General features: G+C 39.9%; 2 protein-coding genes across 4 annotated transcripts in view; one reads left to right on the forward strand and one right to left on the reverse strand.

Moving 5' to 3' along the window:
- LOC108766676 (uncharacterized) overlaps positions 1-1,944 on the forward strand; it is a 2,355-nt gene extending 411 nt beyond the window's left edge. Inside the window, exons 2-3 of the mRNA XM_018516099.1 lie at positions 1,059-1,188; positions 1,284-1,944. Of these exons, the coding sequence (XP_018371601.1) occupies positions 1,059-1,188; positions 1,284-1,379 (226 nt within the window). The 3' untranslated portion in view covers positions 1,380-1,944. The remainder of the gene's footprint in view (positions 1-1,058; positions 1,189-1,283) is intronic.
- A 6,470-nt stretch (positions 1,945-8,414) lies between these two features.
- Positions 8,415-14,029, reverse strand: LOC108766710 (F-box only protein 33). Of its 3 annotated transcripts, none has more exons than XR_001940387.1 (8): positions 13,522-14,029; positions 12,639-12,733; positions 12,370-12,567; positions 11,880-12,284; positions 11,523-11,771; positions 11,254-11,449; positions 10,880-11,090; positions 8,415-10,326 (listed from the first exon to the last, which is right to left on the reverse strand). XR_001940387.1 is itself a non-coding variant. In XM_018516178.1 (7 exons), exons 1-7 carry the CDS (start codon positions 13,948-13,950, stop codon positions 10,959-10,961), a joined length of 1,704 nt encoding a protein of 567 aa, XP_018371680.1. In that variant the 5' UTR covers positions 13,951-14,029; the 3' UTR covers positions 8,415-10,958. The 3 variants fall into 3 exon arrangements, 1 of the variants encoding a protein (XP_018371680.1); XR_001940388.1 differs by having other exon boundaries at positions 8,415-8,494; positions 10,143-11,090; XM_018516178.1 differs by having other exon boundaries at positions 8,415-11,090.
- Positions 14,030-14,279: the final 250 nt, after the last annotated feature.

Consider the following 14,279-nt stretch of genomic DNA (forward strand, 5'->3'; position numbering starts at 1 on the left):
AGAGAGAAAGGGACAATAGGTCATCCTTCGAGATCCCAGCAACCCCCTGTCCAGGCCTGTTGGCGCAGGTCGGGTGTCGCCAGCTATGGGGCTTACAGGAAACACCCCAATATCGGACTTCACCGGATGCGGCATCTAGACGCTTTGACAGTCGTCTAAACAAACCCCCGCCTCCGTGAATCCCGCTCCACCTGTCTACAGTGTTGCGTGCGGCGTCTCGTCGCGGCCAATCGGAACTCAGAAGCGAGGCGCGCGTTCACGACTCACTTCAAGTTGGATCGCCTCTATCGGACGCGACGCAAAGATCTCGTGAGATTTTAATATATTTTTTTTTTAATCTTTTCTCAACGAGAAGATTAAGTATGATTCATTATGTCACGAGATCATTTCTAGTCTGATTTTCTAATTAAAAAAGAAAAAATTATTTCTAAATAATTGTAATGTTCTCTCGAAAAATTTTTTTTTTAGTGAATGTCACTCTGAATTCTTATACAAAATAATACTAATACCGGCCAATTAATACTAATTTTGAGTAATAAATAAAATAAGTAATTAAAGGATCAGTACTAGTATTAAATTTCTATAAAGGAAGAGTGAAATCTCACTCTCTCTTAAAGATTGAAAATTGAGCCACTTTTTTTCAAGACTGGCTTTTCATTCTTTAAAGTGAGATTTCACTCCAAAGAATTTAGAGTTTATAATTTATTTTTCAACGATCCCAAAAATTTTATATCTCTGAAAATTTAAAATATTTCCTTAAAGATTAAGAAAGATTGATTGTTGCTAAAAGTACCTTATTCCAAAAAAATGTTAAATTCTAAAAATGTAAAAAATTTTTTCTTGCAACTTAAAAAGGACAATAATCTTAATTTTATATTTATATAAGACATATATATATATATTTATATATATATATTTTATAAGACAAGATTATATGGAAAAAGATGCGAAAAGACGATTGAATTGCTCTTTATGCCATGCATTATTTATTTATCGATTCATACATTTTTAAAAATTGATTCACATTTCCAAAAAACATCTGATTTCTATTATTACAGGAGTGACGTAAAAACGATAAATCGGTACACAATCCTACGGGACTTTGAAGTCGAAGGAATACTGATTAGAACGGTTTCAGCATGTAAAAATGCTCGCCCGGGACTATCACATCCGCGGGAAACGGTGGAGGTAATTCGTAGCATTAAAGTGGTACAATAACAGACTTCTACGGTACGCAACACAGGTTCCGCAGGTTGTAATGACGAGTCTCGACCCTTCCGCAGGTTCGTACTACTCTATTCCGGGATCGTATTTCGGGATTGTATTATTGTGAGGATGGAAAAGAAACGCTGGGTACATACAAGAAAACATCGTTGTGATGTCGCTTTAAAATTAACTCGGGGATGGAGGAGGTTTCGCACCCCTCATTTTCGGCCGTGGGACGAAACTCGTACTAGAACGCGGCGTAAAACTCGTGTTACGGGTCGAGAATGTGTACCGAAATACGCACGAGTAGAATACGAGAAATTTATAGACATACGAAGCTGCAAGAGAGAACACGTTCACAAGCAGTTCGGAGAAAGATGTATTTAGTACATATTAAAAAAAAAGAAACGAAAAAAAGTAGAAAGTATCACATCGCGCCGCGCAAATAGCTCGGCGCAAGTAGTTCCGTGTAGTTTAGGAACAAGAAAAACGTATAAGAATCATCGAATCAAGTGAAAATTAGTCTCTACTCCTTTTTTCCTTCCTACAACTACTTATATACTCCTGTATTCGGTGCATTAACCGTGATTTAACGCAGTAACAACAATACATAATTATTTCTTTTACAAGTATTAGCACGATAAAAAAATTCTTCCATACATACTTTGTTTTATTTCTATCAAATATTAAAAATTATATATGAAACAAAAACGAGCGAGCTTTTTTATCATTCTAATATCTTAATTTATTTATGATATTCCAACTTTTACAAAAACAAATTTTTGTCAAATAGATTGTGAAAAACAATTGATATATAAGAATTAAGATAATCAGATGTTGAAAAAGCTCACTTGTAAAAAATGTATTACCGCGAATAATAATTAAATCGAATTAAAGTCTTGTATATATCTAAACAAAGATACCTGAATTTGGTATTGTTGCTAGAGCGTTAAATCGATTTTTTTATCCGAAGGAATAAATGGAGTATGTTTACTGTTAATTTAATAATGCATAACGGCATATAAAAAAATTAAAACGCAACGACGAGCGTCTCGACGATCGTTAAATCGACTGATAGAATAATATATTAAATACTGCTCGAAAATAATTGGGAGGTTTCTGCTTTAAATGAACAGCTTAAATATCAGTTTATTAAAAGAGCTAAAAAAAATATCGTGTATTTACATAAATATATTTATTAAAAAACAGGATAATTCTTTATGGAACAAATTTATCAAAAAGTGCAACAGCATCACATGTTAAAGACATGAAAAATATTATCGTAAATCATCGAATTTCCTTCAATCACTGCGATGGTTTCTATTTTTGGAGGCCCGTTAACGTTTCTAAATAAAAAAAATGCTTATTTATTAATTTATATATAACGAGTTTATATATTTTCTATTTCAACAGAATCAACATAAGGGGGCATTTTTGCCGAAAAAGTCATAATTGAAAAATATATCTTCATAAAAATAAAAACAAATTTTAATTTTCAGTTCTTATTACTCAACAAAATAATTAACTGTTAAATTAGATTTTAAAGAAAAATATGTATAATATAAAATATATAATATAACTAATAAAAAAAAATATATATATATATATCTATATATCGAAGGCTACTTGGCATTCCAAGATTCTAATCTCAAGATTTAAACTTTGTTCTTAAGTAGATATTCATAATCTTTAAAGCTGTTACCGTTTCTTTGAGAAAGAATATAAGCCTCCAATTATTTTTGCAGCGTATTGATTTTCATTGTTTCACAGTTAGATGCGATTCGACGCGCGTCGAGGGCGTCGGGAAGTGGCTTGAACTAACATCGATAGTGCTTAGAAAATAATGCACAATTACAACGAGCTTCGTGTTTAATGCCGCTGTTATTTGCGGTCTCGAACAGATACAACAACGAGCACGAAAAGGACAGCGAAAAATCAACCGACCTCCCGCGATTCCTCATCGTCGAATTAAGCCGCGCGATTAATTAATCTACGATCGCGAAGCCTCTCTCGTCGGCGCGTTCACGCACACAATATAATACGCATAGAATAGACGAACACGCAACGTACATACATATACATCTTACAATTCGTTATTCTCGCTAAGTGAGACAATTATTCGGTAGTGTACTGACGCGATTACATTGGCAGAGAAAAATATATAGCGCGGTTGGTTCATTCGGATGATGGTCCGACATCACAAGCAACAACGAGTGAGACTTCAATATGCTGATTCAATGCTGATGCCATTTCGATCTCGCATCGACAACATACGAAAAGGAAACGGGTCCCCGCGCTTATCTGCGCGCTGTTCACGCGCTCTTTAAAAACCCGTCTCCTTAATACATAGCGAAACTATGTCCGAACAAGATTTGTCCTCGAAGTAATAAGGACAATTGTCTTAAGATTCGCTTACGCAGACTGTTCGAAGGAAAATATATCGATAATGAGACGATTATTCCGTCTACGAAGGAACTTGGAAGCGACTTTTCCTTTCGAGCGACGATTCGATATATTGAGAACTTAATCCGTAGAGAAGATTTATTCGCGATGGAACTTCGCAATTATAATTGGACACAATATTTCGTTACATCGCCAAGGAAAAGCCGATTGCCAGAATGCTCCAAGACTCCAAAAGCCCTTCGCTAATACATCCCCTTTCCTCGACGTCCCTTATTACATCTGCATATGTGCAACGCATATCACATATACGAGAAACATGCGACGCAACACGTTTACGTTTGATAACATGTCGATTAATTAGCACCGATCGCGATTTTTTGTTCCTTCGGCGTTGTTGATCAAACGACGCCAGGTGTAACGAATAACATGTCGAGACGCATCGACGAAGCGCCGCTTTTGCAGACAGGAAAATGTGAAAGCGACGCTAAATCGCGGCGAGCACGCAGTCACCGTCACGGAGAGCGAGCGCGTGACTTTCGCGCAATTCTTCATCACAATGTGTACAATCGGCATCAGCTGCCGACGATGCTAATACTTAACGAAACTAAATGCTACAGAGTCGACAAGAAGTAATTACAGGTATACCTTGGTCCGCTTGGCCGCGTCGCCGTGATTTCGCGTCGTTTCAACTATGTTCCACCGATGGGGAACAACATTCGCAAAGCAACGATCGCTTTTCCTCAATTGCTTTTTTTTTTTGTTACGCTTAATAGAGTCCCGTTCTTATTCAACCGTTTAATACCGCGGTGCCACTTTGAAAAATTGAAGTCCGGGAAGACACCCGTTTAAGACAATTTAATCGACGAATTTCAAAAGTGACTGATATCTTTACATATATGACTGTAATTATTCATCGGTTGAACTCGGCGAGATTCTGTGGTCAGCAATATTTGAGTACTAAGTGGTTTCTACCCTCTTGGATAGATTGTACGTTCCCTGCGCTGAGAAGCTAAAACTGACATTTCCGTGCTAAAAGTGAAATTCTTACTGAAAAAGATTCTTACAGCGATAAACCAAATTTTATACCGACAGTATTATATAACAACGCCAATATATATACTGCACAACGCCCGAATGCCACTTTTTGTTTTAAAACGCTTCAAATCTGAAATATACACTTGGAAATTGCATTAACGACCAGAATCGATTTAGCACGTTTCTCAGTCAGTTTTTATCGCAGGCGAGTGTTCAAGAATTCACTTCGATGACGGCGTATCTAACGAAGATTATCGTCGTACAAATTCTTTTACATCGCTCTTGCTTGGTTTAATACCCTTTCAAATAATACGCGAGAGACTATCTTCTCTCGTCGCGCACAATTCTTCGATCTCTCGCGGATCATGCATCACGCAATACAAATTGCAATGATGAACGTGATACTGTGCTTCGATGCTCTGAATCATTCACCATTACACGCTACGCTTTCTTTTCGATTTAACTCTCTATTGCCCTATGCCACGTCACTGTTTTATTATTATCTCCTTTCTTCGTGTTCCTTTCTTAATAAATTAATAATTTTAACTTCAAGTTCCAATATGGGAAATCGTTTCCAAGCTTTACGTTTCCAAAAGCACAGATTTATTTTAATTTATTGTGCGACATGCTTTCCTCTGAATACTAAGAGAGACAACTTGGGCGATAGAGAGCTAAAAGTCCCATGCATTCGGGACGGATGTGCATTCGAATGACCACCCCATGCTCGATGGCATTATATCCTCGCGCACGCTACAACTAGGACATTGTAAGATCCGTTCGTAACTATAAACGAATATTATATATAGCGACAAAATATATACGTGGGACCGTAAAAGCCCTTTGTGAAAGATTCCGGAAACCTTCAGGCTTGATTGCGCGACGGTGCAAACTTCTGTTCTCGCTTACATAACTCGTTGCTTACATCTAACGCTGTTTGTGTAACTCTTACGTGTGATATCGATAGAGGAATGCGCGTGTCTGGCGATCCTGTTCCCGTCCTAATGGGCTAAGATCATTTGTTACGAACGGAACGCGATGATCGCAGACGTCGCGACGACAGGTACAAGTCAATCGGAAACGTACGAGCCGTGTGTTTCGAAAATAACGCAAGTCGCATTTTCAGTTCAGATAAGATCGGTCGACCTAATCGAAGACGATCCACGGAAACTTATATAGACATAGTTACACTAAGTTCGTTTGTGCCTCTTAGAATTAACAAGATCGTCGTTTTTGGGAATTAAGTTAATAGTCTATCGAACACGCTCTTGGCAATTATCAAAACAAGACACGCACAACTCGTACAAGATCAAATCTGCTTCCGATCGATATACTATATGCAATACTTGGCGGCTTCTCCCGGATCCGATTTTTTTTTTCTCGACGATACGCACTGCCTGTCCGATCTTCCTCGCGACACTACATCACGCTCATTCCCGTCGACTGGAATGGATTACATCATTACATGTACTCGTACTTGATTAAATTATGACGACGTTACTCGTGCCATGTCCGAAAGTATTGGAAAGTGCCGAAAACGAATCAACGAATGAACGAACGAGCGAGTGAACAAATCTACGTCGAACTGAATGCTCCCTTCCTTGTTCGTGCACGGGTGTGTGTATTCGTATGCCGGCCCTCTCTTCGTTCTATCGCTTAAACTGTGTAAAGTATTTCTTTTTAGGAACTTATAATACTACTCGTGGCCGCCGACTGACCCGACGGCGACTGTTTCGTTCGCGCGGGTTCAACAAAATGCGTCTACATGTCGCGTGTCCGTGTCAAAATCAAACTATATACATACATATACATACTCCGGCTATACCCCGATAATCTTGTGCGATCTTGCTTTCAGTCGACGATAACTTAACGCTCTTTCTTCCCTTTTCTCTCTTTCTTTATCATAATTTATCTAAATGCGCGCGCGCTTCGCCATCAGCGGCTGATTATAATCGAAGGAGGAACGCTAGCCGCTGCAGCGTAAAGATTCTCTAGCTGGGGTGAGTCGAGAAGACCAACGTTGTTCGTTTTGAAGTCGACGGAGCGGTCGCGCGTGTCCCCGATCCTCGCTTCTCATCGTGGAATGTCGTAGACGGAGCAACAAGAAAAAACTTTTCGCGCTGGCCATGATTCCGCTTTAGAGCCATGGTACTTGTGTACGTCTTTAAACGACGAGAATCATGCGGGAAATATACACTACGCTGTATACCAGACTTCCGATAAGAATACCACGGCTCCTCCGCGGGACGCGCACACCTGATCGCTCCAGCTCTGGCCGAGAAGAAAAAAAGAAAAATAAACGTGCAAACCCACGTAAAGCGCGCGATTGAGCTGATCGGGTCGTTGTCGTCGTCGTCTGCTAGTTAGACCGGGCTATCTTGTCGAAAGACAATCTCTCTCTCTCTCTCTCTCTCTCTCTCTCTCTTTCACTCTCACTCTCTTTCACTCTCATTATTCTTTCGATCTGCTGCTACTAATCGATCGTATGCACGACAAACTCTTCTTCGGAGCGTCAGGGTCCGACTGGACTCCCTTTTAAGTCTCGAAGAAATCGCTGATCTTGCGCGTACAAGTTTTATCAACGCCCGCGCGTGGACTTCCGGTCCTCCACAGCCCTCTCTTTTTTTCCTTTTCTCCTGATTTTATTTCCCCTACTTTCTACCGACACTCGCCGATCTTCATCCACTCTCGAACACGCTTGTAAGATTTTCTACTTTATCACAGATGTTTTATTCTCGATTTTATAACGCCCTGCCTATGCCTACAGCTCACTCGGTAACAATCAATCAGGGATCCTAGTATCGTGTTTCCCCCGTGTTGTTCGAATACTATGCATGATTACGCTTTCAACATACATTTCCCGTGTTGATTTCTCTATCTTCCTGTCCCTCCCTGTGCTTTGTATAGCCAACACATTACAATCACAGCTCTCGCCTCGCCATTTATGTGCAAGAAGACACGATCACACGCTAAGGCCTGCCTTAGTACAAAAATATACATTCGCTTCTTAAAAAATAGATCTTAGCATTCTGTACTGGCTAGCGTTCGTTTGATATTTTACAGTATTTTGATTCTTGGCAGGCTGCTTTAAGGGTTTAGTTTATAATATCGGCTTCTGTACGAGAACCGCCGTCGAGTGAGCTCTCTCAGGGCTTATTCCGATCTAAACGCTAGCTTGTGCACCATCCCTTTGTTATTTATTTCGCTTTCGCGACGCGCATATTCATAAATACGTTCGCATCCGCTCGATCGCAACGGCGAAGCGATTTAGACCAGGCCGAGGTGGAAAGCAACGTGGAAGGAAAGCCGCGTCTAAAGCGCAGTGGAGAAAATACCGTGAGGAAAGACGGTTACCGCGTTCAATTCGGAACGGCGACAATTTTTCTTCTTTTTCTTTTTTTTTTCGACCGGATGTGCTTTCCGCGTTCTGCCTCCTCTTATGAATATGGCAACGCGTGGCGGCAACGTGCAACCCGCTCGACTTGTATACACCTCCTTCGGCAGGTTCAGTCTTATGCTTGTGGTTTTGTCGTTATCATGCTAGCGACACGTGATTACATAATTGCGTTGTGCCCGCGTCGAGCGGCTGCACGACCGCCTTTCTACACATGATATTACTTTATTACAGAGGACTCGCAGAGATGGTACTATCATATCACTTGAATTGTTTCTACGAATCGCGGATATCTTGTTATTCAAAACGTGCGATATCATCACGCTCCGCGCTCTCGAATAATTTTCTTATCGTTCTCCCTTTATTCGTACGCTATTAAATTTGTTCTCGCATAATTGTCGCATGGTTTTTATTTATTCTCACATTTTACTCTCACTTTCTCTCTCTCTCTCTCTCTCTCTCGCGCTCATTTATCACACTCACACGCTGGACACCGCGTCCCCGAATATAGTTTTTCTTTCTTTTCTTCTTCACGCGAAATTTCCGTTCGTTTGAAAGAAAAACGAGAAGAAACGTAAAATTACTTGGTAAAGTCTTTGTTCCGTCCGCGTAGTATCGGCGGTCAGCGGACGAGTTTTTAGTCGATTACACTCGCATTCGTACGGTAATTAATCTTTACGACTTTTGGAAACCCCTCGGTCGGCTCCTCTCGTTTCGCGTTAGACTTCTTCCCTTTCTTTCATCTGATGTAAAAATATACACGCGCGGAATACGAAATGAAAGGGCACGAGCGTGATATACCTTAAGTTGATGGCCATAGTCCTGGCGAACGTGGGCGCGTGTGCACATGGCGTACCGCATATTCACGAGGACGACAGCCGTTTCTAAGGTGTTTAATCTGGTTATCTCTCTATGGTGGATGTCGCGTGACAGATTTTCTCAGTGAATTTACCCTTATCCGCGACTCAGGTACATATTAAGGCCCGTTCATCTTGTATAACAGCTGGTCGTACGTCGAAAAGAAACGCTTTTTCTCCACCTCGTATTTTTATATCCTCCCTCCTTTTGTGCTTCCCTTATCTCTCCCTTCTTCCTCTTGTATATTTTTTTTCCGCACGCATCTCCGCGTCGTTCGCGCGTGTATCCAGTGTCTCGAACGCATGGAGAGATATATGTACAGAAACCACATATAAAAACCAATATTAATACACGTGTGACTATAAGTTACGATACACGATAATGTAATATAATTATACAAGGGCTCGAAAAAAGTAAAGAACCTCTCGGAATAGTAAACTGTGTGTATATACGGCATATACGGTTACATTTTGGTATTTTATCTTTGTTACGAATAGCGCTCTCTCTCTCTCTCTCTCTCTCTCACTCTTTTCTTCTCTCGCTTCCTTTCTCTCTTTTAAACACGCTCTCAGAATCGTCACTGTTAATCGCACGACAGAAATAGATGCGCGCTGCGTCCGGATGTTGACGTGTTTAAAGTTCGATAGATAATACAGTTATACATACATATACATACATATACGATTAGCGGTTAATAACTCCGATTTTACAGATACACCTACATTCGTGTATGTTCGTCATCAGCGGTCGCTAAGAGCACGATGAGTATAGACGGTTATACATATATTTGCGTTACTTGTTCGATCGCTACTCATTATCACCTATCGAAAGTTATACATAGACAGGTGGTGGATATATATCAAGCGATCTTTTTCGTTTCGTTTTCGCTCGCAACTGCGTTCTACGTACTTCGTCGAGCGGACCGCGCTATGTTAACATTTGTACAAAAGCGTCCGATTGGTCTTGGTATTAAAAATAACCTCGGATCGCTGTATTGACTTCGTGCTCTCTTTCTACTTTCTCTTTGTCTTCAAGACTCTTTATGCTCTTTATGATCCGCGCCGCTCATTTCGACGAACTCTTCGCGAAGTCTTTTACTAGATATTTACTCTCGCACGTCATGCTCTTGGCGCTCGCTATCACCTAACTTCCCAGAGAATTGGAAAAATATGTTGTTAAACGCATTTCTACTTACATACGTTTGTGGAATTTTGTTATTCTTTCCAGTGGAAGATCACGAGATCCGAACCTCTCTCTCACTCTCTTTCTTTTTCTCTCTCCTACGTGTTGCACACTTTTTCTTTTTCTGCTGGACAAGTCGTTCGTATCCTTGCTCCAGCTCCGCTTTGCGTGGTACATCTCTTACAAGATTCACGACAGTCTTCTTACATTGCGATCTTGTTCTCAGCTACGTCGTTCTAATGTGCCGCTCTCTTTGACCAGAATAATAAATGTAGTTATATAAAATGTATTCTGGCTTCTTCTGGCAATATCGACTTAATAGGCGAGAGGGACGATATACATTTACATATCGCACTTAATGTGGTAATGTACGTTCGTAATCACACTCCTAACATCGCTTTGTTAACATCAAAGCGCAACTCATGGTTTTCCATAAAAAGAAAACTATAGTGCATATAAATCACTGGAGAGATCGTCTCTTAGTTGAAGAGATTATCTCATCGTTTGCAAATGTGTTGTAATTTGCATCAGATATATCATCAACAAGTCAAAAGTAGATCTAGTTTGACTACAATTTATCACATTCATTATATATAATAACCGATAGAATTGTAAACGAGGAGAAAGTTATGTGTGCGTTTATCTCTCTGTATCTCTTACACATTGCACCCAGAATTCCCAACTCGGAAAACGATAACGCTATTGACGAGATTTCGAACTTATAGTGCATATTCGCTGTTCGATGTTTCACCCTCGTTAAAAAAATCTTGTAGAAGAATAAAAGATGTAATTTGATAACATTACTTCTGAGAATGTTAGTGGCCTGGAGATGGTTTTTGGACAATCACACTGGATAGAGATTTTCCTTGGCGTCTGTCGAGAATTATTTCTGATCACTGAGAACCAACGGTTCAATCACTTCTCTACTATCGCCATTGAAAGGATCTAATATCACTTTTGGCAAATCTGAGTCACTCAAGGGCCTCCAATGTGGACCCATTATATCCCGAATTTCCTAAATGTTAAAACATTTAATATTTTTAAGATTATTCGGTTTCACAATCGTTAGTTTCTTAATTGTACAAATGTAACGTTTAATTTCTTACATAGAAGATAGAAAATATAGAAGGCAGAAAAAATATAGAAGACATTTGTCAAAGTTTTTTTTGTATACTCACACGTCTGATATTTTCAGCTTCGAACCACAATTCAACTTCAGATGTGATATCACTTTTTGCAAATACCAACGATTTAAGAGTGTTGCCTCTTAGACGCGCGATGGCCAATAGATTCTCTTGATAATATTTATGACCCAGGAACATCATCTTTATAAGTTTATTACACTTCCATGCCACTAACACCAAAGGATCTGGACTATAATGGAATTATATACAAATTAAACTCTATCAGAGAACATATTAAGTCAAAGTATATAGAACTTTCTTACCCATGTGGATCGTTTGGATCAAATGTAGATGGTATACTCTGCTTGTAATCTATCGAATCTACCCATGTCAATGATTGCAACGTATGTGAATACCACATTGATAATCGATGTAACGCACTGATATTAATGTTTTCACAGAATAGAACTTGTAAGTGTGTCAGTGGCATAGCAGGACATAATATGTCAGTATCCAAAACCTTGACGCCGGCATAAGAATGTATAAGATTGAGCCTTAACTCACAATGTGGGCTGCAAATAAATAAATATTTAGGTACGTCCTTTTTTAACTATTACCTATTCTTGTAAACGATCAAAATAATTTTCAATGACTATAGTGTGACAATTACAGTAACTCACTTTTTTTGAACAAATATTTTCCAAGCCATATTTGTTGTTCCTGGATAATCCGGTTTCCAGCCATGTATATGAATCACAAGTCTCTGCATACATCCATTATCTAACGCTTCCAACAAAGCATCACTGACATACTCATAATCTAAAGTTAAGATAGACAATCTGATAAACGAATTAAAAATAGTGTTATCAAATTCAAAGAAGTCATAATAGTCAGGATCGTCCTTGATAGATGCCAGACTGAGGTGTGTTAAATGTTTGGAGTGATGAAGACGGAGAGGTTCCACAATTGCAGATAAATTCATAATCAACTCTTCCCTGCACCCTAGACTTAGGACTTCCAAACAATTAGAAGTCTCAATAATATTTATCACACATCTTTCTAATGATGAAGAACTCTTGTAATTACTAAAATACAAACAAAATCCAACTTTATTATTTATTTATTAAATGTAACAAGAAAGTTGATTTGTATACTAACTAAGATTAATACCTGTCATTCTCGTTGTCAAAAGGAGAATCACTAGTATTACTATAGAATTCCAAGCACAATTTTCTCAATTGTCTATTGTGACTTAATTTCTTCAAAAGCCTATACGTTTCTCCTGTGCAATTGATCTTTCTAGATCTAGATTTAGCCCAACGAATCGTAGCTTCATGTACGCTCAGAGCAAAACTATTTGCCAAGAATCTATAACAAACATGCTATGTGTACCGTGCAACACTTAATGAATCTGCAAACAGATGATAAGTCTTACGAACCGAGCCCACAAAACACTGTCCTGATCTCTGAACACAAAAGTGATTTTTTTCCAGAAGTTTGGGTGGAACAAGGTGTATCTCCAATTTTTGCACACCTATGAAAATTGAACAGGTCCAATGAACAAATTTTATATTAATATTAAGCATAAATTTGTTTTTTTTTTCTTTTTAGCTGAATTTTTTACATGATTCATCTTTTTCCTTTTCTCTCTATATTGGAATAAACCAGAAAAAATGGACCATGCAAGTCTAGCTAAAAAAAATAAGCCTATTGATTATAAATAAAAAATAAGCATATTGATATAATAAAGATAACACATAGAACTTTCCAACAATCATTTTTACTACACGGTATAAAATTTTATTTACAGAAACATTATGTGTGTTAATTTGACAATTTTTCATATCACTAAAGATCTAATCTCTATCATGTTGACAAGGTTTATCGCTATAAATGATCGTTGGCATTTCAGTATCAATATATCCAATATACCATTTTGTTGCTCGATACAATAATGCAGAAAAGAGTTATATATAAAGAGTAACGATTCCCTTTCTCTTCGCACATATAATACATATATATATATATGATAATGTTCGTAAACTTTTACCCATGCAAATAACGGTTGAGCAAGCGTATATCAGACGAGAAGCAGATAGCGGATTCTCATTAGTATACATTCCGTCGCACAAGAAATATTCTTGCAAATGACGCGACAGCTTTATCGGCCACACACAATGTCAGGTCAGTTTACAGCGCAAACGATCGTGAAGAAAAGAAAAACAAGAGGCAAGGCTCACATATACAGACAACATACACGCGCACGCACGCACGCACACACTCTCTCTCTCTCTCTCTCTCTCTCTCTCATATTCTATATACCTGAGAGGCTCTTATTCTGGTCTCGTGCGACAAATATGAGAATATCTCCTGCAAGATAACGGTGGGCAGGTTGTCCCAGGACGGGCCGTGGTCCTCTTGCTCCATTTCTGACGTACGACATGCAGGCTTGCAGGACGAACAGCTGTTCGTCGCGCACAGCATAGACAGCTGTCCATCGCACTTCCTCGACGTCGCCATCTCCTTCGTCGTGTTCGCGTCCCCATTCCCCGACGCCGTCGCGACGGCGCCGCTTGTCGCCGCTCGGAACTTCTCCAATCGTACATCGGACGTGTCGTCGCAAGCGCGCATCATGTTCAGCCAGCCGATCGGCCAGAATCGCGAGCCATCCGTTGCTACGCCGTTCGACCCGTCGGCGATCGCAGCCGCGGGCGCGCCGTTCACAGCCGAGACGGGCATGTATATATACATATATTATATGTACGCGAGCCGATGTGTGCACGCACCGAACTCGCGATCGCGACTTCCTCGCAAAGCAAACGCGAACTCACTCCCGTAGAGGGGTAGAGGCCGTGGAGTTGTGCTCGGTGCTCGTGCGCTTGCCCCAACGCCCCCAACGGCCCCAACCAGCTCCAACAACTACCTCAACTGCCGCGGCCTCTCCTGGCACTCCTGCCAGTCCTGGCTTTTCTCTGTCTCTCCGTCTCTCACCGACCGCGCGTCCGACCGTATCGCACGCATGGATGTGAATGTATATGTATACACGTAACAGGGCTGGATTCGCGTGCGATTCACCCACG

This window comes from Trachymyrmex cornetzi, unplaced genomic scaffold (genome assembly GCF_001594075.2).
Source record: "Trachymyrmex cornetzi isolate Tcor2-1 unplaced genomic scaffold, Tcor1.1 scaffold61, whole genome shotgun sequence".
Classification (NCBI taxonomy): Eukaryota; Metazoa; Arthropoda; class Insecta; order Hymenoptera; family Formicidae; genus Trachymyrmex; species Trachymyrmex cornetzi.

What these genes read in the sequence shown, in the direction of transcription:
- LOC108766710 (XM_018516178.1), bottom strand. Translation starts at nt 13,950, where the DNA reads ATGTATATATACATGCCCGTCTCGGCTGTGAACGGCGCGCCCGCGGCT. An exon ending in GACAGTGTTTTGTGGGCTCG is followed by an intron (nt 12,568 to 12,638) that starts GTTCGTAAGACT and finishes TGTTTGTTATAG; the next exon opens with ATTCTTGGCAAATAGTTTTG. An exon ending in TTTGACAACGAGAATGACAG is followed by an intron (nt 12,285 to 12,369) that starts GTATTAATCTTA and finishes TTTGTATTTTAG; the next exon opens with TAATTACAAGAGTTCTTCAT.